Here is a 27,843-nt window from a genome sequence, read left to right on the forward strand (position 1 = left end):
ACGTACGTGTCACGTGCCAGAGTCGTATCTAGATGTATCAGGGGTCCCATATCACACCAACTGCATACGCCTCACACCATAGCAGACCCCTCACCAGCTTAAACAGTCCCCTGCTGACATGCAGGATCCTTGGATTCATGAGGTTGTCTCCATACCCGTACACGTCCATCCACCCGATACAATTTTAAACGAGACTCGTCCGAGCAGGCAACATATTTCCAGTCATCGACAATCCAATCGGAGTACGTACTAAAATCCATGGAAAAGAAATAAAAACTTTGAGGTTCGCCGATGACATTGTAATTCTGTCAGAGACAGCAAAGGACTTGGAAGAGCAGTTGAACGGAATGGATAGTGTCTTGAAAGGACGATATAAGATGAACATCAACAAAAGTAAAACGCATCATTAGATCGCGGAAAGTCCGGTAAAACTCGAGCGGTAGTCCGTCTGGCCCAGGAGATTTGTTGAGTGCTCCCTTGTTAAGCGCGTCCTCGATGTCGTCCCGTGTAATTCCACCCAACAGCGTCGCCGCTGCTGCATTGTCGAGGCTGTTGACGGGCCCAGGCGAGGCGTAAAGCTTTGTATTGTGCAGTCATCAATGGAACACGAGTAGGCCTTCGGCTCCGAAAGCCCATTTTCTTCAGTCATCGTTGGTCCCGTTCTTACAGGATTTTTTCCCGTCCGCAGTGATGTCGGAGATTTGATGTTTTACCGGATTCGTGGTATTCACGGTGCATTCGTGAAATGGTCGTATAGGAAAATCCGCACTTCATCGCTACCTCGACGATGCTGTGTCCCATTGCTCGTGCGCCGACAGTAGCACCACGTTCAAACTCACTTAAATCTTGATAACCTGACATTGTAGCACCAGTAACCGATCTAACAACTGCGCCAGACACTTGTTGTCTTATATAGGCGTTGCAGCGCCGTATTCTGCGTGTGTACATATGGCAGCTAACTCTAAATATAAATAAATGTAAATTAATGCAGATCAATAGGAAAAAGAATCCAGTAATGTTTGAATACTCCATTAGTAGTGTAGCGCTTGACACAGTCACGTCGATTAAATATTTGGGCGTAACATTGCAGAGCGACATGAACTGGGACAAGCGTGTAACGGCAGTTGTGGAGACGGCGGATAGTCGTCTTCACTTCATTCGTAGCATTTTGGGAAGATGTGGTTCATCTGTAAAGGAGACCGCTTATAAAACGCTAACACGACCTATTCTTGAGTACTGCTCGAGCGTTTGGGATCCCTATCAGATCGGATTGAGGGAGGACATAGAAGCAATTCAGAGGCCGGCTGCTAGATTTGTTACTGGTAGGTTTGATCATCACGCGAGTGTACGCAAATGTTTCAAGAACTCGGGTGGGGGTCTCTGGAGGAAAGGAGGAGTTCTTTTCGTGAATCGCTAATGAGGAAATTTAGAGAACCAGCATTTGAGGCTGACTGTAGTACAATTTTACTGCCGCCAACTTATATTTCGCGGAAAGATCACAAGGATAAGATAAGAGAGATTAGGGCTCGTACAGAGGCATATAGGCAGTCATTTTTCCCTCGTTCTGTTCGGGAGTGGAACAGGGAGAGAAGATGCTAGTTGTGGTACGAGGTACCCTCCGCCACGCATGGTGGATTGCGGAGTATGTACGTAGATGTATTTGAATACGCATGCCTCTATCTGTAAATTTGTCGCTTCAGTGTATCTATAACTGTTTACACATCCGCAGATGATGTGAACGTGTAAAAAGTGACACTGATATCCGACGCGTCATTCTTTTGTGAGATATTAACGCGTTACTTGTTCAGCATATTGCTTCTGGTGCATTCCGTTGCGTTACGGAGGGCGGAACAAAATGAGGCGGCTATGAGGTTGTACGTGACACGGAGCACCGGCAGCAGCAACTAACAATCCTAAGTTCGAAACTGTATACCCGCACATTGTACACAACGATAGGAAACAGCGGTGCAACGGTAAAGTTTGCGTACCTACCGTATCAACTTAGTCATTCTGGGATTAACAGCGTTTAAGATTGACTGTATCGTCCTCGTGAGGCTGTTCTGGAAGATCTTGCGCCCCCACTGGCGGAACGCCTCGTCCGGGTTGCGCTGGCAGTTGACCTCGATGCCGAAGGCGACGGACGCGATGATGTCCGTGGCGTAGCGGGCGCCCACCTCGCGCATCTCCATCACCTCCCCTCGGGAGGCCGGCTCCTCCAACACGTTCGCCAGTTCTCGACCGCAGTCCACCATCGTCTGCAGCAACAGAGGAGCTTAAATCGATTGCGGTACACTGAGATGACAAGAAGTCGCACGATAGCTGTATGCACACGGCGGCTTATTTTGTTCAGCCACACCTTTGGAACACGTCACTAAGTTTATTACTCACCTTACTTTCTACTGTAAAAAATAAGTCACAGCTGGAAAATACTAACGCGAATTCTTTACAGACGAATGGAAAAACTAGTAGAAGCCAACCTCGGGGAAGATCAGTTTGGATTCCGTAGAAATGTTGGAACACGTGAGGCAATACTGATCCTACGACTTATCTTAGAAACTAGATTAAGGAAGGGCAAACCTACGTTTCTAGCATTTGTAGACTTAGAGAAAGCTTTTGACAATGTTGACTGGAATACTCTCTTTCAAATTCTGAAGGTGGCAGGGGTAAAATACAGAGAGCCAAAGGCTATTTAGAATTTGTACAGAAACCAGATGGCAGTTATAAGAGTCGAGGGACATGAAAGGGAAACAGTGGTTAGGAAGAGAGTAAGACAGGGTTGTAGCCTCTCCCCGATGTTATTCAATCTGTATATTGAGCAAGCAGTAAAGGAAACAAAAGAAAAATTCGGAGTACGTACTAAAATCCATGGAAAAGAAATAAAAACTTTGAGGTTCGCCGATGACATTGTAATTCTGTCAGAGACAGCAAAGGACTTGGAAGAGCAGTTGAACGGAATGGATAGTGTCTTGAAAGGAGGATATAAGATGAACATCAACAAAAGTAAAACGAGGATAATGGAATGTAGTCGAATTAAGTCGGGTGACGCTGAGGGAATTAGATTAGGAAATGAGACACTTAAAGTAGTAAAGGAGTTTTGCTATTTAGGGAACAAAATAACTGATGATGGTCGAAGTAGAGAGGATATAAAATGTAGACTGCCAATGGCAAGGAAAGCGTTTCTGAAGAAGAGAAATTTGTTAATATCGAGTACAGATTTAAGTGTCAGGAAGTCGTTTCTGAAAGTATTTGTATGGAGTGTAGCCATGTATGGAAGTGAAACATGGACGATAAATAGTTTGGACAAGAAGAGAATAGAAGCTTTTGAAATGTGGTGCTACAGAAGAACGCTGAAGATTAGTGGGTAGATCACATAACTAATGAGGAGGTATTGAATAGAATTGGGGAGAAAAGAAGTTTGTGGCACAACTTGACAAGAAGAAGGGACCGGTTGGTAGGACATGTTCTGAGGCATCAAGGGATCGCAAATTTAGCGTTGGAGGGCAGCGTGGAGGGTAAAAATCGTAGAGGGAGACCAATAGATGAATACACTAAGCAGATTCAGCAGGATGTAGGTTGCCGTCAGTACTGGGAGATGAAGAAGCTTGCACAGGATAGAGTAGCATGGAGAGCTGCATCAAACCAGTCTCAGGACTGAAGACCACAACAACAACAACATAAACAACTGCTGTAAATTGTATACAGGGTGGTCCATTGATAGTGACCGGGGCAAATATCTCACGAAATAAGCATCAAACGAAAAAACTACAAAGAACTAAACTCGTCTAGCTTGAAGGGAGAAACCAGATGGCGCTATGGTTGGACCGCTAGATGGCGCTGCCATAGGTCAAACGGATATCAACTGCTTTTTTAAAAATAGGAACCTCCATTTTCTATTACATATTCGTGTAGTAGGTAAAGAAATATGTTTTAGTTGGACCACTTTTTTCGCTTTATGATAGATGGCGCTGTAATAGTCACAAACGTATAAGTACGTGGTATCACGTAACATTACGCCAGTGCGGACGGTATTTGCTTCGTGATACATTACCCGTGTTAAAATGGACCAATTGCGTAAAAGGTCGATAACGTGTTGATGTAAGGCTATTGTGATCAAAATCCCCAACGAGCGTGTGCTATGTATGCTGCTCGGTACCCTGGACATCATCCAAGTGTCCGGACCGTTCGCCGGATAGTTACGTTATTTAAGGAAACAGGAAGTGTTCAGCCACATGTGAAATGTCAACCACGACCTGCAACAAATGATGATGCCCAAGTAGGTGTTGTAGCTGCTGTCGCGGCTAATCCGCACATCAGTAACAGGCAAATTGCGCGAGAATCGGGAATCTCTAAAACGTCGGTGTTGAAAATGCTACATCGACATCGACTGCACCCGTACCATATTTCTATGCACCAGGAATTGCGTGGCGACGACTTTGAACGTCGTGTACAGTTCTGCCACTGGCCACAAGAGAAATTACGGGACGATGACAGATTTTTTGCACGCGTTCTATTTAGCGACGAAGCGTCATTCACCAACAGAGGTAACGTAAACCGGCATAATATGCACTATTGGATAACGGAAAATCCACGATGGCTGCGACAAGTGGAACACCAGCGACCTTGGCGGGTTAATGTATGGTGCAGCATTATGGGAGGAAGGATAATTGGCCCCCATTTTATCGATGGCAATCTAAATGGTGCAATGTATGCTGACTTCCTACGTAATGTTCTACCGATGCTACTACAAGATGTTTCACTGCATGACAGAATGGCGATGTACTTCCAACATGATGGATGTCCGGCACATAGCTCGTGTGCGGTTGAAGCGGTATTGAATAGCATATTTCATGACAGATGGATTGGTCGTCGAACCATGGCCCGCACGCTCACCGGATCTGACATCCCCGGATTTCTTTCTGTGCGGAAAGTTGAAGGGTATCGTGATCCATCGACAACGCCTGACAACAAGCGTCAGCGCATTGTCAATGCATGTGCGAACATTACGGAAGGCGAACTACACGCTGTTGAGAGAAATGTCGTTACACGTATTGCCAAATGCATTGAGGTTGACGGACATCATTTTGAGCATTTATTGTATTAATGTGGTAGTTCCAGGTGATCGCGCTGTAACAGCATGCGTTCTCAGAAATGATTAGTTCACAAAGGTACATGTATCACATTGGAACAATCGAAATGAAACGTTCAAACGTACCTACGTTCTGTATTTTAATTTAAAAAACCTACCTGTTACCAACTGTTCGTTTAAAATTGTGAGCCATATGTTTGGAACTATTACAGCGCCATAAATCACAAAGCGAAAAAAGTGGTCCAACTACAACATTCATATTTCTTTACGTACTACATGAATATGTAATAGAAAATGGGGGTGCCTATTTAAACCAAAACAAAAAACAAAAAAAACGCTGTTGATATCCGTTTGACCTATGGCAGCGCCATCTAGCGGGCCAACCATAGCGCCATCTGGCTTCGTCCTTCAAGTTATACGAGTTTCTTTCTTTGTAGTTTTTTTGTTTGATGCTTATTTTGTGAGATGTTTGGCCCGTTGACTATCAATGGACCACCCTGTATAGGTCTTTATTTCATTTTATCTTAGTTAAATAATCTTATATCCCATTTACACAGGAATAATCGTTGTTGTTTTATTCCCATACATAGCATTAACATCTTGCGTCTCTGGAAATGGAGACACGCTGTAGATGTACTAATTTAACGTTTTTGATCGAAAGAAATTTCGCTGTATCTAATGCTGGCGCAACAGGCGATTACCGATTTGTAAAATAAATAATAAATACTGTGGAATATTACACCATTGTTGTGTATGTTTTCATTCATAATGTATAAAATCTTCTACCAAGAACTGACGGAGTAGTCAATCTGTGAAATAGTCACTACGTTCAAGGCGCAAACTGGTCGCGCTGCATTGCTGTAGATGAAGTAAATTTGGTAACAGGCAGTCATGTGACACTCCGCCGTTCATGTAATCCATGACAGTGAAGTGGTGTGTGTGTGTGTGTGTGTGTGTGTGTGTGTGTGTGTGTGTGTGTGTGTATGTGTGTGTGTGTGCGTGTTTGTGTTTGTGCGTATGTGCGTGTGTCGGTCGGTTGTATGGAAACAACGCAGTAAGGTGAGTCGTCGTACAGATGTGAAAGAATGACAGATAGGAGTTATCGCGTTTCAACGTGGCCACAAGAACACCGTGAATGAAGCTGTCCGATCTGTTAGTCTGTCAAGCAGGACTGTCCAATGGGTCTACAAGGAGTAGTGTATCTCTCGCAACTACGTAACGCGACGTAAGAACAATGGTCGTAAAACGGATCCCAACCGAATGGGACCGCAGCCGGATAATCACGTCTTGTCAATTACAATCGATTTCAATAAATTGCTGCTGTCAGTGGATACAATTTCTTCTCGACCAGCGTGCATTGGGAACTGCATGAAAGGGCCATGTGGAGTCGAGTACCCCACGGAAGACAGGTAACGCTGCACGTCTTCAGTGTGATGAACAACACAGAAGCTGGACACTAGCTGATTGGAAGCGCTTACTGAGGTCAAACGAGTCGCGATTCTGCCTCTTTTCAAATGATGCGAGGCCTCGAGTGCACCAACGGTCCAGTGAGGCTCTTAACAGTCAGTTCTCACCGGAATCGTTTCTGTCATGTTTTTCATGTGTTTTTCGTACTATAACATGGGCCCACTAATTCACTTTACCGTGAACATGAACCAGTATGTATATATCAACATTCTCCATGATCAAGTATGCTGTGGACACTCCCGTTTTCCAAGATGACAGCCGCTGTCAGGACTGCATCATATGTAGCTACTTATACATTCACCCTTTCGCAGTTCGACTGACCCAGTAAATCACTCGACATTAAGCGCACAGAAAATGGGAGTTCTACCTGAACCAACTTGTGGACTCTCTTCCTAGCCGCAGTGGCACGAGTATCAAGAGGGGAAGCAGTGTTATACGATACTTACACGATGCCCATTTTCTTGCCTGGTGTTCTTGCATTGAGAGTTTCCTGCCAGACTACATTGAAGGATGTGAGGAGGCAGCATTTTACTCCAGAGTTAAGAGTACATCGTAATGAAAAAGTGAAACAGATTACAACATGTTGCCACACTAGGCTTAGGATACCATTTCGTGCGAGAGCCCCTTATCAACTGAGCTATCTAGACATTCAAACCTGTCCTCTATCAGTATCTACTGATACGTGACAGTCTATTGCTGGACTGATAGTCTCATGTATCATTTTCATATTTCATTTATGTCAGTACTTTTATAGCAGAGAACATCATGATTGTGGAGATGAGTACATCAATCAATATCTTACTTCTCTCTATATACAGAGTGTAATAAGTGCAGATACACTGAAGAGCCAAAGAAATTGTTACACCTGCCTAACATTGGTAGGGCCCCCGCGAGCACGCAGAAGTACCGCAACACGACGTGACGTGGTCTCAACTATGTCTGAAATAGTGCTGGAGGGTACTGACACCATGAATCCTGCAGGCTGTCCATAAATTCCTAAGAGTACGAGGGGTGGAGATTTGTTCTGAATAGCATGTTGCAAGACATCCCACATATGATCATCAATGTTTATGTCTGGAGAGTTTGGTGGTCAGCGGAAGTATTTAAACTCAACAGAGTGTTCCTCGAACAACTCTGTAGCAATTCTGGTCGTGTGGGATGTCCCATTGTCCTGCTGGAACTTCCCAAGTCCATCGGAATGCACAATGGGCATGAATAGATCAAGCCGATCAGACAGGATGCTTACGTACGTGCCACCTGTCAGAATCGTACCTAGACGTACCAGGGGTCCCATATCACTCCAACTGCACACGTCCCACACCATTACATAGCCTCCACTAGCTTGAACAGTCCCCTGTTGACATGGATTCATGAAGTTGACTTCACACCCGTACACGTCCATCCGCTCGATATAATTGAAACGAGACTCGTTCGACCAGGCAGCATGTTTCTAGTCATCAACGGTCCAATGTCGGTATTGACGGGCCCAGACGAGGTGTAAAGCTTCGTGTCTGCACTCATCACGAGTGGGCCTTCGACTCGGAAAGCCCACACCGATGATGTTTCGTTGAGTGGTTCGCACGCTGACACTTGTTGATGGCCCCGCATTGAAATCTGCAGCAATTTGCGAAAGGGTTGCACTTCTGTCACGTTGAACGATTGTCTTCAGTCGTCGATGGTCCCGTTCTTGCAGGATCTTTTTCCGGCCGCATCGATGTCGGAGATCTGATGTTTTGCCTGTTTACTGATATTCACGGTACACTCGTGAAATGGTCGTACGGGAAAGTCCCCATTTCATCGCTACCTCGGAGGTGCTGTGTCGCATCATCAACCGTGAGCTGACTATAACACCACCTCCAAACTCACTGAAATCTTGATAACCTGGCATTGTAGCAGCAGTAGCCAATCTAACAACGGCGCCAGGCATCTGTTGTCTTATACAGGCGTTTCCGACTGCAGCGCCGTATTCTGCCTGTTTACACTCCTGGAAATGGAAAAAAGAACGCATTGACACCGGTGTGTCAGACCCACCATACTTGCTCCGGACACTGCGAGAGGGCTGTACAAGCAATGATCACACGCACGGCACAGCAGACACACCAGGAACCGCGGTGTTGGCCGTCGAATGGCGCTAGCTGCGCAGCATTTGTGCACCGCCGCCGTCAGTGTCAGCCAGTTTGCCGTGGCATACGGAGCTCCATCGCAGTCTTTAACACTGGTAGCATGCCGCGACAGCGTGGACGTGAACCGTATGTGCAGTTGACGGACTTTGAGCGAGGGCGTATAGTGGGCATGCGGGAGGCCGGGTGGACGTACCGCCGAATTGCTCAACACGTGGGGCGTGAGGTCTCCACAGTACATCGATGTTGTCGCCAGTGGTCGGCGGAAGGTGCACGTGCCCGTCGACCTGGGACCGGACCGCAGCGATGCACGGATGCACGCCAAGACCGTAGGATCCTACGCAGTGCCGTAGGGGACCGCACCGCCACTTCCCAGCAAATTAGGGACACTGTTGCTCCTGGGGTATCGGCGAGGACCATTCGCAACCGTCTCCATGAAGCTGGGCTACGGTCCCGCACACCGTTAGGCCGTCTTCCGCTCACGCCCCAACATCGTGCAGCCCGCCTCCAGTGGTGTCGCGACAGGCGTGAATGGAGGGACGAATGGAGACGTGTCGTCTTCAGCGATGAGAGTCGCTTCTGCCTTGGTGCCAATGATGGTCGTATGCGTGTTTGGCGCCGTGCAGGCGAGCGCCACAATCAGGACTGCATACGACCGAGGCACACAGGGCCAACACCCGGCATCATGGTGTGGGGAGCGATCTCCTACACTGGCCGTACACCACTGGTGATCGTCGAGGGGACACTGAATAGTGCACGGTACATCCAAACCGTCATCGAACCCATCGTTCTACCATTCCTAGACCAGCAAGGGAACTTGCTGTTCCAACAGGACAATGCACGTCCGCATGTATCCCGTGCCACCCAACGTGCTCTAGAAGGTGTAAGTCAACTACCCTGGCCAGCAAGATCTCCGGATCTGTCCCCCATTGAGCATGTTTGGGACTGGATGAAGCGTCATCTCACGCGGCCTGCACGTCCAGCACGAACGCTGGTCCAACTGAGGCGCCAGGTGGAAATGGCATGGCAAGCCGTTCAACAGGACAACATCCAGCATCTCTACGATCGTCTCCATGGGAGAATAGCAGCCTGCATTGCTGCGAAAGGTGGATATACACTGTACTAGTGCCGACATTGTGCATGCTTTGTTGCCTGTGTCTATGTGCCTGTGGTTCTGTCAGTGTGATCATGAGATGTATCTGACCCCAGGAATGTGTCAATAAAGTTTCCCCTTCCTGGGACAATGAATTCACTGTGTTCTTATTTCAATTTCCAGGAGTGTACATATTTCTGTATTTGAATACGCATGCCTATATTAGTTTCTTTGGCGCTTCAATGTACTACCCAACCAAAACGCATCAGACTGGTAACAGCTATAATTACTTGTCTGCAAATGATGGAAATACTGTTATAACGTTGTTCAGTATAGATTTCTCAGTCACCAGTATACTGTAAATATCTGCACTAATACCCATTACACTCTGTATATGCCATTGGAAATTGCATGTAATTCTTTCTATAATGTTCTTGGAGTTGGTCAATCCGAATTGGGAACTTTGCCTGTGAACAGCGAAGCCAAAATCTCGTAAGGTCAGTGAGGACGTCCGCCCTTTCATCTTAGGGATCAGGAAGTGCGGCAACTGTGTGCGGCTGTCCTACTAAGCAGTTCTTAACAATGCTGTCTGACGTCTCCTCTCTACAGTTGAGTTTCCTCACCAGATACTGCGCTCGGTCTCACGTTTGGATTATCTGGCAACTAGAGTTGGGCTACCCCCCCCCCCCCCCCCCCGCTATATAATTAATGCTAAGAAGTTCCGTTGTAAATTTTCAACAAGCGACCTGTCTGCCTCCGTTGGCGGAGCAGGCAAAAACCGTGACCAAGGTGGCTAATGACGAAACTATTAAACTGTTATCGATAGATTCGCCACCACTCGATCGGAAATTACTGGAACTGGTGTGGGGCTTCAAAGCTTTCTGGACCTCAGAAGCTTGCGTCGGAGTTTGATTATTGGGATGTTCTTTAAGCTAACTATAATTCAGAAATGGTACCCGAAGGTAGAAAGAAAATCGTGAGACATCAGAAATAATATGACTAAAATCGAAATAAAGTGGGCTTCGTATGGTCATGAAATATATATCGAGATAAACCTAACGTAAACGAACAGCGGGCTAGTGGTGGTAATAGACTGTTATGTCAGCTTCCTCACCTGGAACATCATCTTCATTTTTCCCGACGTGAATGTGGGCGACAGCTTCACACGCAGCCTCCGCCACTTATTTCCACCCAACAGGAAAAGGTGTTTGTTCAGAGGATCGCTTTCATCCACTTTGAACCCTCTGTCCTGGAAGGACCAGAAATCCTTTACGAGGATATTGCGGATCAGATCTGGATCCAATATCAGCAGACTAGGCCGATTGAAGAAGTACACCCCGCCGAAACGCTTGCCTATGACAAATAAGAGCTTTAGTTACTTTCAGGTAACAAACAAAAATGATTAGGTATATTTCTTTAGGATATACGTACTTTATAAGATATTTAAAATATAACACGGGAAGAAATTAGGATGAACAGAAAAATACATGTGTTCCAAAGTGTCTTTACAACATTTTTATAGGTAGAAAGATAGGTTCAAACATACCAAATGTTTTGATTTTGCAGGACCAAATTTGACATTCAGCTCTTTCGGACAAGTGACAGGTTCAAACACGATCAAAAATGGCTCTGAGCACTATGGGACTTAACATGTGAGGTCATCAGTCCCCTAGAACTTAGAACTACTTAAACCTAACTAACCTAAGGACATCACACACATCCATGCCCGAGGAAGGATTCTAACCCGCGACCGTAGCAGTCCCGCCGTTCCAGACTGAAGCGCCTAGAACCGCTCGGCCACTCCGGCCGGCGCCAAACACGATCACGTCCGACCATCGGACAGTGGCACACGAGGTTCAGGGAATCCGGAAGTGCCATGAAGAGGGCGAGTTATGGGTGTCCGTGCGCGAAATGATGCAGATGTGGAACGGCTGCAATCGGCATTCAGCGAACACATTGATCTCTGTTTAGCGGTTACTAAAATTTTAGGCGTGTGGTGAATACTACGCCGCAAACCACACCTTTGTACCCATCCCCATTTCTGAAACATATCTGATCAAAGTTGTAAATATCATTTTGGAACACCCTGTAAAATAGCTCTCTTCAGCCGTAAACAGTAATTAGAATTTTTTGAAGGCTGCATGCAGTGATAACTCCAAAAACTTAGTGAAATTAAACGTTCCTCGTGTCATCATTTAGAGCCATCAGGAGTGTGTATCTTAGCCGCAGCGGGACTTGATTGCTTATTAGTCACGTGTAACATAGGTTCCACATTTTAAAACATCCTTGAAATTGTGGTACGAGAATATCACCAGTTAGAAACTGTAAGTACAAAACATATATCTTTTAGGAATTCATTAGATGAAAAGCATCTCAACTCTTGATACTTTCACAAAATACATATTTTCTGTCAGTACTGTGGTTGTGGCAGCCAAACACACCTCTCTGTAGATTTTATCGGTTAAAAGGAGAGTAATATCATTCACGGCACTTCAGATTTATATAAATTTTAGATTTATTTACGGCCCTATGACAGCGACGAATGTTTACTCTACAGTAATTGCCAGCAAGTGGAAACTTCCCTTTAATTATTTTTGCATGTCTAATGTCATCAAAATAAGCAAACTATACGCGGTTTTTTTTTTTTTTTATTTTTTAATTCTTCCGTACTCTCAACACTTTTGAGATGAGGTTACCTACATTAAAAGTGATCTCCGGAAACAGCTCTCAGAAAGTTGCAATGATCTAGAGGTTGTTTTAGACTACTTAATGAAGTGTCATTTGACTAATCTGAGTTTACATCACCAGCGATCTTCCTTTTGGACCTCCATGCCCACCACGAAGAAAGCATTCCAGGAGCACAAAGGACAACATTTATTCGAAACATGCTAGTCCTAAAAGGAACGCCAATAACTAAGTCGTCTGGGACTTCTTGTAGACTAAACTTAACTTATTTCCCAGGGAATAGAAACATGTAAAAGACTTGTGGAGAGAAAGTGTATTTGCGCTGTTTGATAAATTAAACTTGCTAGTTACCTGTCGTTCGTACGGGTTGGTATGTTAACTGTTTTACACTGACGAGCCAAAGAAAATGGTACACCTGCCTAATCTGCATCTACATCTACATCCATACTCCGCAAGCCACCTGACGGTGTGTGGCGGAGGGTACTTTGAGTACCTCTATCGGTTCTCCCTTCTATTCCAGTCTCGTATTGTTCGTGGAAAGAAAGATTGTCGGTATGCCTCTGTGTGGGCTCTAATCTCTCTGATTTTATCCTCATGGTCTCTTCGCGAGATATACTTAGGTGGGAGCAATATACTGCTGGACTCCTCGGTGAAGGTATGTTCTCGAAACTTCAACACAAGTCCGTACCGAGCTACTGAGCGTCTCTCCTGCAGAGTCTTCCACTGGAGTTTATCTATCATCTCCGTAACGCTTTCGGGATTACTAAATGATCCTGTAACGAAGCGCCCTGCTCTCCGTTGAATCTTCTCTATCTCCTCTATCAACCCTATCTAGTATGGAACCCACACTGGTGAGCAGTATTCAAGCAGTGGGCGAACAAGTGTACTGTAACCTACTTCCTTCGTTTTTGGATTGCATTTCCTTAGGATTCTTCCAATGAATCTCAGGCTGTCATTTGCTTTACCGACGATCAACTTTATATGATCATTCCATTTTAAATCACTCCTAATGCCTACTCCCAGATAATTTATGGAATTAACTGTTTCCAGTTGCTGACCTGCTATATTGTAGCTAAATGATAAAGGATCTTTCTTTCTGTGTATTCGCAGCACATTACACTTGTCTACATTGAGATTCAATTGCCATTCCCTGCACCATGCGTCAATTCGATGCAGATCCTCCTGCATTTCTGTACAATTTTCCATTGTTACAACGTCTCGATATACTACAGCATCATCCGCAAAAAGCCTCAGTGAACTTCCGATATTATCCACAAGGTCATTTATGTACATCGTATAGGGCTCCCGCGAGCATGCAGAAGTGCCGCAACACGACGTGGTATCGACTCGACTAATGTCAGAAGTAGTGCTGGAGGGAACTGCCACCATGAATCCTGCAGGGTTGCCCATAAATCCGTAAGAGTACGAGGGGACGGAAACCTCTTCTGAACAGCACGTTCCAAGGCATCCCAGGTATACTCAATAATGTTCACGTATGACGACTTTTATGGCCAGCGGAAGTGTTTAAACTCATAAGAGTGCTCCTGGAGCCACTATGTAGCATTTCTAGACGTGTGGGGTGTCGCATTGCCCTCCTGTAATTGCCAAAGTCCGTCGGAATGCACAATGGACATGAACGGATTCAGGTGATCAGACAGGATGCTTACCTACGTGTCACCTGTTAGACTCGTACCTAGACACATCAGGGATCCCATATATCACTTCAACCGCACATGCCCCACACCATTACGGAGTCTCCACCAGCTTGAACAGTTCCCTACTGACATGAAGGTTCCTTGGATTCGAGAGGTTGTCTCCGTACTCGTACGTGTCCAGCACTATACAATTCGAAACGAAACTCTTTCGACCAGGCAACTTGTTTTCAGTCATCAGCAGTCCAATGTCGATGTTGACGGGCCCAGGCGAGGCGTAAAGCTTTGTACCATGCAGTCATCAAGGGTACACGAGTGGACCTTCGGCTCCGAAAGCCCATATCGACAATGTTTCGTTGAATGGTTCACACGCCGACACTTGTTGATGCTCCAGCATTGAATTCTGCAGCAATTTGCGGAAGGGATGCACTTCTGTCACTTTGAATGATTGTCTTCATTCGTCGTTGGTCCCGTTCTTGCAGGATCTTTTTCCTGCCGCAGCGATGTCGGAGATTTTACCGGATTTCTGATATTCACGATACACTCGTGAAATGGTCGTACGGGAAAATCCCCACTTCATTGGTACCTCGGAGAAGCTTTGTCCCATCATTCATGCGCCGATTATAGCACCACGTTCAAACTCACTTAAATTTTGATAATCTGCTATCGTAGCAACAGTAACCGATCTAACAACTGCACCAGACACTTGTTGTCTTAGATAGGCGTTGCCGACCGCAGCGCCGTATTATGCCTGTTTATACATCTCTGTACTGGAGTACGCATGGCTACGTGCCTATACCAGTTTCTTCGGCGCTTCAGTGTATATTCAGTGTTTACTGGTGAATCACTATCTTGTATTTCATATTTATTTCTCATATTATACTGTGATGCTTAAGTTAGTGTACACTCACAAAAATTTACAAATTAAATGTTTTCAAAATATTTACAGCCGTCAGCCCTCCGCTTTAGACAACACATAAGCACACCAAGATAAAAAAAAAGAAAAAAAGGCGACGCACCAGGGATTATCCGAATGGGACGGAAATCGGAGGACGTGATGTAGATGTACAGAAACATTGTATGATTTATTCAAGAGAAAGGGTTTAACAAATTGAGAAAATCAATAACGCGTTGGTCTACCTCTGACCCTTATGCAGGCAGTTTTTCGGCTTGGCATTGTTCGAGAGAGTTGTTGCATGTCCTGCTGAGGGATATCATGGAATATTCTGTCCAACTGGTCCGTTAGACCGTCAAAATCTCCAGCTGGTTGGAGAGCTCTGCCCACAATGCTACATACGTTGTCAATAGGGAGGAAATGCTGCTACTTTGATGGGCATGGTAGGGTTTGGCAAACAAGCCCTGCTGTAAGAGGGCAGCGGATGTCAACGAAAGGGATCCTGCTATGACAGGAAAAATAATGGCACCCCATACCATCACTCCTGGCTGTCGAGCCGCATGGCGAGCGACGGTCAGACTGGTGTTTCACCGCTGTCTGGGACATTTCCATAAACGTCTAGGGCCTATAACCTCATTCAGTGGAGTTTAATTGTCTTCAGTGATGAGTCCCGCTTCGTACTGAGCCGCGACGATCAGCGAAGACATGTCTGAAGATGCCCTTGACAGCAGTCGGATACTGACCTGCCTGTCGCCCGCCATACGGCCCGACAGCCAGGGATGATGGTGTGGGGTGCCACTTCTTTTCATAGCACGACCCCTTTGTTTGTCATCCGCGGCACCCTCACAGCACAGCGGAAGGTTGACGATATTCTACGCCTCGTTTTGTTGCCCTTCACGGTACGTCATCCTGGGCTTGCGTTTCAGCATGATAATGCCTGCCCGCACACGGCGAGACTTTTACTTCCTGTATTCGTACTTGCCAAACCGTATCTGGGCCAGCATGGTCTCCGGATCTCTTCCCAATTGAGAGCCTTAGGAGAAATAGGGGCAGTGCCCTCCAACCAGCTCGGGATTTTGACGATCTAGCGCGTCAGTTGGTCAGCATTTGGCACTATATCCCTCACGAGAACATCCATCAACTCTGTTAACCGATGACAAATCGAATAATAACCTGCATGAGGGCCAGAGGTGGACTAACGCTTTATTGATCTCTCAAATTGTTAAGGTATTTCTCTTAAATAAATCATCCGGTTTTTTTGAAATTGTAACCATCTGCATGTCCGAATATATATATCAGATCTACCGGTTTGCGTCCCATTAAGGTAATTCCTTCGTGGTGTGTCTTTTTTCCTTTTTTGTTTTAGACTGTATACAGAGCACGTAAACGACAAATGTTTACAACATACTACAGTGTTGCAGGTGAAATCAAGACGAACGAATCGATAGAGGACATTTGTGATATATGAAGCCTGAAAACAGCCCAAAATTGGTCTACGTAAGCCACATAAGAGCGATATTTTGGTTAAGATCGTCTTTCAGTATTCAAAACCCTTTGTTCTTGCATTTACAAAATGACGTTTGTGAAAATTTTGTCTAAAATATTGTGGATATTAACACCATGAAATGAAAATTAAATCGTTTTGTTTCAAATTAATAATGTTAACGAAACATCCAACTAAGTCGGTGACCTAAGAGAGCGATCGCATATTGCAAAATGTAGAGCGGCGCGCAAGCGTTGTAGTTTAGGTGGCGTTTGTATGCCAATTTGAGGAGGTTGTCCGGTTTGATAGACCACAAGTGTCTCATATTCGACGTCATATATACCACTGGGATGCTCTGTAAACAGTAATAGTTTACACCGTGTTTGGATGTTGCTTCTACTTTGTACTTGGGAGTAAGCCTCGTAAATTTGCGCGTAACTGGAATACTGTCTCTCCAAATGGGGACCAAACATTGAAAGGATTTTACTTCAGTTTATGGTCATACCAAGAGCAATTTTTTATGGAAGCTGAAGAAGCATGAATGTGAACGGCAAGTATAATGTGACAGAAGTCCTGCAAGGGGGAAAAAAAAGTTCTCCTTTAGTGGACCCACTTGAAATTGTGTCTTCATTTACATCCTTTTTCATGACTTTGTCACCATGCTCACTACATCTAACACTCTCGGTCCCTCACGTTATGCGGTAGTGTTGTTGGAACCACCAGCTTCAGATTAAGTTCATAGTAGGGAATTCCTTGCAGTTACAAGTCGTAATAATTCGACTGGGTAGCGCAGTTATTGTTGCTATTCGAGAGCGACATCAGTGGACAGATTTTATGTTATGAAGCCAGCAATTTATTGTTATGGATGCTTTTTGTCATTTTTGATTACATCGTGACAGCGTGGTAGCTCTCTTGGTACAGTCAGAACTTAAAAAAACCAAGCGGAAAAAAATTATCCGTTATAGTCCATCTTTGTCGGGAGTGAATATGGAATATTATTGACTCGTGTCTGATATTTCGGCTGACAACGTTGCAGCTATTCTCAAGGTGAGTCGCTTAAAAGAGTTTAACGCACTTTACACTGTGGAATACACAGGCCAAAGATAATACTGTTGATAACGCGAGCGTCCCTCATAGCTAAAACTTAACACCTCGAAGAGGAAAACAAGCAAGCGCTCAGTCTGTGAATGCACAGATGCTTAACAAGTATTTGGTTGATTATTATGGATGGCATATGTTGCAGTGCCACGCACTGAAGACCTAGAACGAAATTCCCTTTAAGAGCGCAGACTTGAAATGATGGGTTTCCATCACCTGTAGAGCTTGAAACCCTCGTCTCGGTTAGGCTGGTTGTCTGCTAATAATACTCCGACAGCTTTCTTGATCACTGAATCCCAATGGGATGAGGCTGTGGTCAGGGTGTACGTAATTACCAGTGGAAATACTCAGTTCATCCACTGCATATTTGTTAGGCGGTAGTAGGCGAGAATTTCGCTGGTGTTCAATGCAACGTTCTTTTACAGTTCGTACTGTTTGTCCCACATGCTTTTTACTACACTCTCAAGGAATTTCGTGTATACGCGCCTTTCGTGAAAGCAAATTATCCTTCACAAATCCCAGAAGAGCTGCGGCGGTAGGAAGACCACATCCACTTAATTCTCCTTCACTATTCAAGCAGTTTTTAAAGAAGTATATCCCATATACGGTAGAAAGGCCGAGATCTTACTTCTCTTTCTTCTTGCTCTTCTTTTAAATATTTCTGAATATGCCGGTTGAGTTTCTGAACATGGTGGATTATTCGATTTGCCTGAAAACTTCGACCAACAAATTCTTCGCAGTTTGTCCGCAACGATGAATTCCCCGCCAGTCTTCAATAATGCAACCATCATGAACGTAAAAATGCAATTAGTGTGTCCGGTTAAAGGCGCTACAGTCTGGAACCGCATGACCGCTACGGTCGCAGGTTCGAATCCTGCCTAGGGCATGGATGTGTGTGATGTCCTTAGGTTAGTTAGGTTTAAGTAGTTCTAAGTTCTAGGGGACTTATGACCACAGCCGTTGAGTCCCATAGTACTCAGAGCCATTTTTTTTTTTGTGTCCGGGATAACTTATCAAAGTGAATCCATTAGCTCTATCACATCAAACATCTCATTTGTGTGAATATCCCAGTAGTGTCTGCTGATAACACAACAACTGGATCCCCCGTATAAACAAATTATTTATAATATCTTGTAGAGTCAGGTTCAAATTTTCAATCGCACATTTGTTATGCATGATAAACTCATTCATGACAAAAATTGGCAGCATCTGAAGATAAAAGTTCATTCTTAGTTTTTCGAGATTTTGCAGTGGGGACCGTCAGTTTTTGCGAAGTCCAATGAGAGATTTCACGGTGAAAGGGGTACCTTGCCATCTGGTGATAATGTGATTTACTGGAGCAACAAAACCTTTTCACAGCTGGGAAAGCAAAGGACTGAATAACAAAGACTTTCTAACGTAGAATGGGAAGCTTAAGAAAAGAATTGTTGATTCTCCTTCATCAAATCTTTGAATGATTATTATGTCGTGAAGTTGAGGCAGGATCTGCTGAACTTGGTGATTAAGTTGATAAATACATACGGTACGCTGTTAGAATTTTTTCCAGTACCATAGAGTTTATGGCAGCAGCTAGTTAAGGAGCAGGTAGACCAAACGAACTTGAGTAAGTTTCACAGTTTGACTTAACCACGTTTTGAACAGTTCGTAGAGCGTCATTGTAAATGGTTTATTTCAAGTTGTGGTCAGATATCTCCATTCTACGGTGCTGTAACAAATCTTCGGTCAGATCACCTTTGAATGAGTCTGAAACTGCCATGAAGCTGAACAACAGGTAAGTGCTTATCAAACCTGCAAGCGGATCCTGTAGGAAGGATCCGAGTGAATCATGTGATTTCCCATTTTGGCATTCTCGAGCAGTCTTTTGAGACAACAGCCCTCAAGTGTTGGAACGAAGTAAGACCGGGGAACTAGAAGGGAGACAGTATTAATAAAAGCTGTTCCGTTGCACCACACAAGCGCGACTCTAAGCGTCAAAGCACTTCAAGCATCAGTCGCCATCGACTGGAGTCCCTAAATATGGCGTTTAATTCTTTTATTTTCTGGCGGCCTGCATGATGTAATGAGTAACTTCTTCGTACATCAGTTTTTGGAGAACTAATCTTTACGGCACGAAGTACGTCACCAGCAGACTTTCTGGCGGTTTTTGGGCTTTTTGCGTGCTTGCTATTAAAATACGCAACAAGACCGTTGTCGTAATTGACTGTGAGATAAATAACTGTGAAGTCTCGGTCATGGATGGATTTGATCTACGAAGCACATTTCCTTCACCAAATTATTCAATGTCGAATCTCTAACACTGAAGAAGAAAATGTGTTTCATGAAGTTCTTGGTAGCCTTGGCTGTGATACAACCTATCGATGTACACCGTCAAAAGGACCTCATACTAGGAGCAACTTTCCTTTGGTCCGTGTCCACCAACAGATGGTTGTCCTCATTGATCAAAGGGTCCTTAATCAAAGCCCTGGTTTATCGTTTGGTGCTCTTTTCGTTCTTCACACAAGAAGGTAGTTGATATGCATTTATAAGAACCGTTCACCCATGTTTAATTACAAATTCATGTAGACCAGGATCGATGCTATGATTAGGCATCTCAACACTGTCATCAGTCTGTGACATACGGATTTTTTCATGTGGCCAGATAATGCATGAAATGCGAGATAAACAGCGCTTTTGCTATTCCATAGCGTACTTGCAGTATCAGAGAACGCCAATGTTCTCATCCTCGTTGATACCCGCAGGGAATATCTCAAATTTTTCATAAAAAAGCTCGTGGGTCTTTGTCGTAACTGCAAGTTGTTTTCAGTCCAGAGAGCAGGTCTTGTGTACCTCCGACCGCTCTACGTAATTCGAAGAATTGTCTTCCATTATTAGTTTTCTACCACTCATCTATGTAGAATGTTTTAACTTATTTGCTCTCAATTTCGAAACTATTGCAGCTCTATTTTCCGATATTTTAGTACGGTTATCGATGCGATATACCACCGCAAGTATATTACGAAATGCTGGGATATACTTGCAGTAGTACACGACATCGATAACAGAGCCTGATAATGGAACCTATTTGTTTCGTAGTCGATTGCAAATAAATTAGAGCGATTAACGCCATCTGAGACAAAGAAAATTAGTAAGGGAATAGTTAATGTTGTCCATGTCAAAATAGGTATGTGATAGAACAATTAACAATCTTAAAACTCAGGCGCGGATAGTGAAGGGGGACGTGAACTAATTTGAATTTTCGTCACTACTAATAACGATAATAATTACGTAATCAAAAGAAACTCATTAATGTAAGTGGAAACATTCCTGGAATTAGTAGTGTATTAAATCGTCACGCCAACGTAGCTATCCCAAAAAGCTATAAAAAATTCTTGATTGTCATTTTCATTAACAAACGTGTTTTTATACGAGAGTTCCTGAGAGTCAAATGAAAAGTCTGCAAACAGCAAAGGCTCTGCTTTTTCACTTGTATCAACTATATTCTTCTTGCCTGTTATCTTACGTTGTTATCACTTTTTGGAGAACAATTACACAGTCTCCATTTCTATAAATTTGTTGTTCTGGTCTTCAGTCCAGAGACTGGTTTGATGCATCGCTCCATTCTACTCTATCCTGTGCAAGCTTCTTCATCTCCCAGTACCTACTGCAACCTATATCCTTCTAAATCTGCTTAGTGTATTCATCTATTGGTCTCCCTCTACGATTTTTACCCTCCACGCTGTCCTCGAATACTAAATTGGTCATCCCTTAATGCCTCAGAACGTGTCCTACAATCTGATCCCTTCTTCTAATCAAGTTGTGCCACAAAGTCCTCTTCTCCCAAATTCTATTCAGTACTTCCTCATTCGTTGCATGATCTACCCATCTAATCTTCAGAATTCTTCTGTAACACCACATATCGAAATCTTCTATTCTCTAAACTAGTTATCGTCCATGTTTCACTCCCATATACGGCTACACTCCACAAAAATACTTTCAGAAAAGACTTCTTAACACTTAAATCTATACTCGATGTTAACAAATTTCTCTTCTTCAGAAACGCTTTCCTTCCCATAGCCAGTATACATTTTATATCCTCTCTATTTCGACCATAATCAGTTATTTTGCTCCCCAAATACCAAAACTCCTCTACTATTTTAAGTGTCTCATTTCCTAATCTAATTCCTTCAGCATCACGTGACTTCATTCGACTACATTCCATTATCGTGGTTTTGCTTTTGTTGATGTTCATATTGTATCCTCCTATCAAGACGCTTTCCATTCCGTTCAACTGCTCTTCCAAGTCCTTTGCTGTCTCTGACAGAATTACAATGTCATCGGCGAACCTCAAAGTTTTTATTTCTTCTCCATGGATTTTAGTACGTACTCCGAATTTTTCTTTTGTTTCCTTTACTGTTTGCTCAATATACAGATTGAATAACATCGGGGATAGGCTACAACCCTGTCTTACTCTCTTCCCAACCACTGCTTCCCTTTCATGCCCCTCGACTCTTATAAGTGCCATCTGGTTTTTGCACAAATTGTAATTAGTCTTTCGCTCCCTGTAATTGATCCCTGCCACCTTCAGAATTTGAAAGAGAGTATTCCAGTCAACATTGTCAAAAGCTTTCTCTAAGTCTACAAATACTAGAAATATAGGTTTGCCTTTCCTTAATCTATCTTCTAATATAAGTCGTAGGGAAAGTATTGCCTCACGCGTTCCAAAATTTTACGGAATCCAAACTGATCGTCCCCGAGGTCGGCTTCTACTAGTTTTTCCATTCGTCTGTAAAGAATTCGTATTAGTATTTTGCAGCCGTGACGTATTAAACTGATAGTTCGGTAATTTTCACACCTGTCAACACCTGCTTTCTTTGGAATTGGAATTATTATATTCTTCTTGAAGTCTGAGGGTATTTCGCCCTTCTCATACATCTTGCTCACCAAATGGCAGAGTTTTGTTAGGCCTGGCTCTCCCAAGGCTATCAGTAGTTCTAATGGAATGTTGTCTACTCCTGGGGCCTTGTTTCGACTTAGGTCCTTTAGTGCTGTGTCAAATTCTTCAGGCAGTATCATATCTCCCATTTCATCTTCATCTACATCCTCTTCCATTTCCATAATATTGCCCTCCAGCACATCTCCCTTGTATAGACCTATATACTCCTTCCACCTTTCTACTTTCCCTTCTTTGCTTAGAACTGGTTTCCCATCTGAGTTCTTGATATTCATACACGTGGTTTTCTTTCATCCAAAGGTATCTTTAATTTTCCTGTAGGCAGTATATCTTACCCCTAGTGATATATGCCTCTACATCTTTACATTTGTCCTCTAGCCATCCATGCTTAGCCAATTTTGCACTTCGTGTCGATCTCATTTTTGAGACGTTTGTATTCCTTTTTGCCTGCTTCATTTACTGCATTTTTATATTTAAATTCAATATCTCTTCTGTTACCCAACGATTTCTACTAGCCCTCGTCTTTTTACCTTCTTGATCCCCTGCTGCCTTCGGTATTTCATCTCTCAAAGCCACCCACTCTTCTTCTACTGTATTTCTTCCCCCCGTTCTTGTCAATCGTTCCCTAATGCCCTTTCTCAAGCTCTCTACAATCTCTGGGTCTTTCAGTTCATCCCATCTCCTTAAATTCCCACCTTTTTGCAATTTCTTCAGTTTTAATTGACAGTTCATAATCTCATAACCAATAGTTTGTGGTCAGAGTCCACATCTGTCCCTGGAAATGTCTTACAATTTAAATCTGGTTCCTAAACCTCTGTCTTACCATTATATAATCAGTTTGAAACCTTCCAGTGTCTCCAGGCCTCATCCACGTGTACAGCCTTCTTTCATGATTCTTAAATCAAGTGTTAGCTACGATTAAGTTATGCTCTGTGCAGAATTCCACCAGGCAGCTTCCTCTTTCATTCCTTGCCCCTATTCCATATTCACCTACCACTTTTCCTTTTCTTCCTTTTCCTGCTATCGAATTCCAGTCCCCCACGACTAGTAAATTTTCGTCTCCCTTCACTATCTGAATAATCTCTTTTATCTCATGATACATTTCTTCAATCTCTTCGTCATTGGCAGAGCTAATGGGCTAATAAACTTGTACTACTGTTGTAGGCGTGGGATTCGTGTCTATCTTGGCTATTATAATTCGTTCACTATGCTGTTCGTAGTAGCTTACCCGCGTTCCTATTTTTTATTGATTATTAAATCCACTCCTGCATTACCCCTATTTGATTTTATATTTATAACCCTGTATTCACCTCACCAGAATTCTTGTTCATCCTGCCACCGAACGTCACTAATTCCCACTATATCTAGCTTTAACCTGCCCATTTCCCTTTTTGAATTTTCTAACCTACTCGTACCTATCCAATTAAGGGACCTGACATTACAGGCTCCGATCCGTAGAACGCCAGTTTTGTTTCTCCTGATGACGACGTCCTCCTGAGTAGTCCCCGCCCGGAGATCCAAATGTGGGGCTATTTTACCTCCGGAATATTTTACCCAAGGGGACGCCATCATCATTTAACCATACAGTACAGCTGCATGCCCTCGGGAAAAGTTACGGCTGTGGTTTCCCCTTGCTTTCAGCCATTCGCAGTACTAGCACAGCAAGGAAGTTTTGGTTAATGTTACAAGGCCAGATCAGTCAATCATCCCGACTGTTGCCCATGCAACTACTGAAATGGATGCCGCCCCTCCTCAGGAACCACACGTTTGTCTGGCCTCTCAACAGATACCCCTCCGTTGTAGTTGCACCTACGGTACGGCTATTTGTATCGCTGAGACACGCAAGTCTAACCACCAACGACAAGGTCCATGGTTCAGGGGAGGCCTATAAATTTATTGGTATCAAAATATGAGGCAGCTTCTTTGCTCTTGTTTCTATAACGATTGATCAAAACGTTTTGATAGTTTCATGGGATCACCTTCAGAGATCTGCCTGCGGTTTCGTAACGCAAATGTTCTATTGTCAGGCGACATAAGTCAAGTGCAGTTCCCTTCCTCTCCAATCGTCGTTAACGGAGTCAAATTTATCTTCATGGGAAGAGGAACATTCATGTCCTCGAATTCACAGAAACTGTCGATTATATTTTTCTCTAGCAAGAGTAAGGATAAGCGATTGGAAAAGTAGAAGTTCGACTCACAGCAAGAAATTCCAATCGTCCTCTACGAAACGACTGGGAAAACCTGTAACGCAAGCATCAGATAATCAACCCACTTCTAGTAAGTTGTGTTGAAATTATACCCGTGAAACAATTCTGGGTCATGTAAATAAACTTTACACTCAAATTACAGAGTATTAAAACTCGCAATATCGAGGGGTGCGGGGTGGGGGTGGGCGTACTATATGCCCTACATTTGAAAATATGGTAATCTAGTCAGGTACATTATATTTTTTAATTTAGAAAGAAAAGGTTTATCGTTCCCAATGAAGTCTTCTACCGGATTCCGTAGATATTTTAAAGTTTTCATCTGAACTTAACGAAAAATTTAAGTTTTAGTGCCAGATGTGTTCAATCTGTATATTGAGCAAGCTGTAAAGGAAACAAAAGAAAAATTCTGAGTAGGTATTAAAGTCCACGGAGAAGAAATAAAAACGTTGAGGTTCGCCGATGACATTGTAATTCTGTCAGAGACAGCAAAGGACTTGGAAGAGCAGTTGAACGGAATGGACAGTGTCTTGAAAGGAGGATATAAGATGAACATCAACAAAAACAAAACGAGGATAATGGAATGTAGTCGAATTAAGTCGGGTGATGCTGAGGGAATTAGATTAGGAAATGAGACACTTCAAGTAGTAAAGGAGTTTTGCTATTTAGGGAACAAAATAACTGATGATGGTCCAAGTAGAGAGAATATAAAATGTAGACTGGCAATGGCAAGGAAAACGTTTCTGAAGAAGAGAAATTTGTTAATATCGAGTACAGATTTAAGTGTCAGGAAGTCGTTTCTGAAAGTATTTGTATGGAGTGTAGCCATGTATGGAAGTGAAACATGGACGATAACCAGTTTGGACAAGAAGAGAATAGAAGCTTTCGAAATGTGGTGCTACAGAAGAATGCTGAAGATAAGGTGGGTAGATCACGTAACTAATGAGGAGGTATTGAATAGGATTGGGGAGAAGAGAAGTTTGTGGCACAACTTGACTAGAAGAAGGGATCGGTTGGTAGGGCATGTTTTAAGGCATCAAGGGATCACAAATTTAGCATTGGAGGGCAGCGTGGAGGGTAAAAATCGTAGAGGGAGACCAAGACATCAATACACTAAGCAGATTCAGAAGGATGTAGGTTGCAGTAGGTACTGGGAGATGAAGAAGCTTGCACAGGATAGAGTAGCATGGAGAGCTGCATCAAACCAGTCTCAGGACTGAAGACCACAACAACAACAACCAGATGTGTCTTTTCACAATGAATATAACATTCAATATTTTTAGATTCTGGGCCCTGTTTACACATCAACATGTATGTTGTGGGTAAAAGTTAACAACAATTAGCAATATCTACATTGAAAAATATTTTTTGGTGGTCATAAAGTACCCCCCTTACTTTTTGGTAGCACATTATTGAAAGTGTATTGGAATTGATAAGGGTGTTCTAAAAGATATTTTCGGGGTCTCGACTATTCTTACACATCAGGACCCGTTTAAAAAGTATAAAGTCATCAACAGTTAACAATTTTTTTTTAAATTTTGTAGTACGTGTTATTGAAAATGCGTTGCTATTGTTAGGGTTATGACTAGTTTCACAAAAATTTTATTTTACAGACAAAGCTGTTGAACATTTAGAACAGTTGACTTGTTGCACCAGATACCCGATTTTTCCGTTATATAGCGTATGTGTGAGTTGTCTTACCTTTGAGCTGCCGGTATGCGTCAGTGACGTCCATGGGCATGGACTGCTTGCCCACAAAACTCTTGTAGATATTGCCAAACGGAAACTGTGGCTCCAAGTAGGGCACTCCTTTCTTCTGCCAGTACTTGTACGACTGGGAGAACCACATGTACACCGCCACTGTCACCAGTGACAGGGCTACCAACAGCTCCGTGAGCCACGACTCCGCATACAAGCCCATTTTACCAAGTCTGTAACATGAGAAAAGGACACTGTTGTCAGCCCTGCGAAGTATTGGCAAACATTTATCAAGTGCTGTGTGTAAGATATGAACACATTCATCTCTTTCTAATCGCCTGCTTCTCTCACTTCTTGTCGATCCTCTCTTACTGACGTTCGTTGAGAGTTAACGATAAATCTTTGAAAACGACCAGACGTATTAGTAGCATTCCAGTGAGAACAATTAGTTGCCCGAGTGTAAATGAAGATTCAAAATGTGATAGGAGTCTAAACACCGATCTTCTTGTCGATCCTCTCTTACTGACCTTCTTTGAGACTTAACGATAAATCTTTGAAAACGACCAGACGTAATAGTAGCACTCCAGTGAGAGCAATTAGTTGCTCGAGAGTAAATGAAGACTCAGAAAGAGACAGGAGTCCCCACACCGATAAGACACTATCTCACTGAAATACAAGACCCTCGAATCTGAAACCTCGTCCTATGTGCTATTTTCTGCTTATCAGACTTCAGTTCAAATGAGGGATATTGTTAAAGGTTTTGGCTGAGAATGTGACAGAAATTCACTTTACAACTCAGCTCTTCAGCCTTCAGACAATTACTTTGTGCTGCAACATACAGCACTAATATTTCGATGCTGATTCTCAATTTTTTGATGGACAGAAAGAAACCAGTGCTGTATTTACTTTCACAGTGTGTGAGAACATGAGAAATTTTGCTTATGTAAACGGTTCACCGAGGTTTTCGAGAGCAGGCAATTCAATGCAGTCAAATAAACAGTTTACAGCTTGTTAACTATTGCACTCAACACTGTATACGTTTTATTATTACATTCGGACCCAAACTGCCTTAAGTACAAGAGTCTGTGTAGGTTCCAGATATTCTCTGATGACAACAGCGGCAGGGGACAATTCAGTTTTAGCAAACCTGTGCAATCATGCCAGTTTGTGCAATCGAAAGAGACATGGTGTCCTCTTCACTACATGCACAGAACGAGATGTTGTAAGATCAGTGCAGTATGGTTGGTTCTAGTAGCATCCGTGACTGACGGCAGTGAGGGTAATTCCTAGAGTAGTGGTACCGAACCTCACTGAACATTACGCTTTTGTCATACCAGTGGTACACTGGTAAAATGAGGCATGTTTTGGTGCAGGTTGGTTCCCTACTTCTGGAGAACTACTGCCATTCTTTGTTACACACTTCCATGGCTAA

At 43.5% G+C, this 27,843-nt stretch overlaps 1 protein-coding gene across 1 annotated transcript in view; it reads right to left on the reverse strand.

The window, feature by feature from the left end:
• LOC124615512 (cytochrome P450 6k1-like) overlaps positions 1-27,843 on the reverse strand; it is a 103,391-nt gene that overhangs the window by 45,811 nt on the left and 29,737 nt on the right. Inside the window, exons 2-4 of the mRNA XM_047143471.1 lie at positions 26,415-26,644; positions 10,881-11,119; positions 1,993-2,255 (exon numbers count right to left, since the gene is read on the reverse strand). Coding sequence (XP_046999427.1) covers positions 1,993-2,255; positions 10,881-11,119; positions 26,415-26,634 — 722 coding nt within the window. The 5' untranslated portion in view covers positions 26,635-26,644. The remainder of the gene's footprint in view (positions 1-1,992; positions 2,256-10,880; positions 11,120-26,414; positions 26,645-27,843) is intronic.

This window comes from Schistocerca americana, chromosome 5 (genome assembly GCF_021461395.2).
Source record: "Schistocerca americana isolate TAMUIC-IGC-003095 chromosome 5, iqSchAmer2.1, whole genome shotgun sequence".
Taxonomy (NCBI): domain Eukaryota; kingdom Metazoa; phylum Arthropoda; class Insecta; order Orthoptera; family Acrididae; genus Schistocerca; species Schistocerca americana.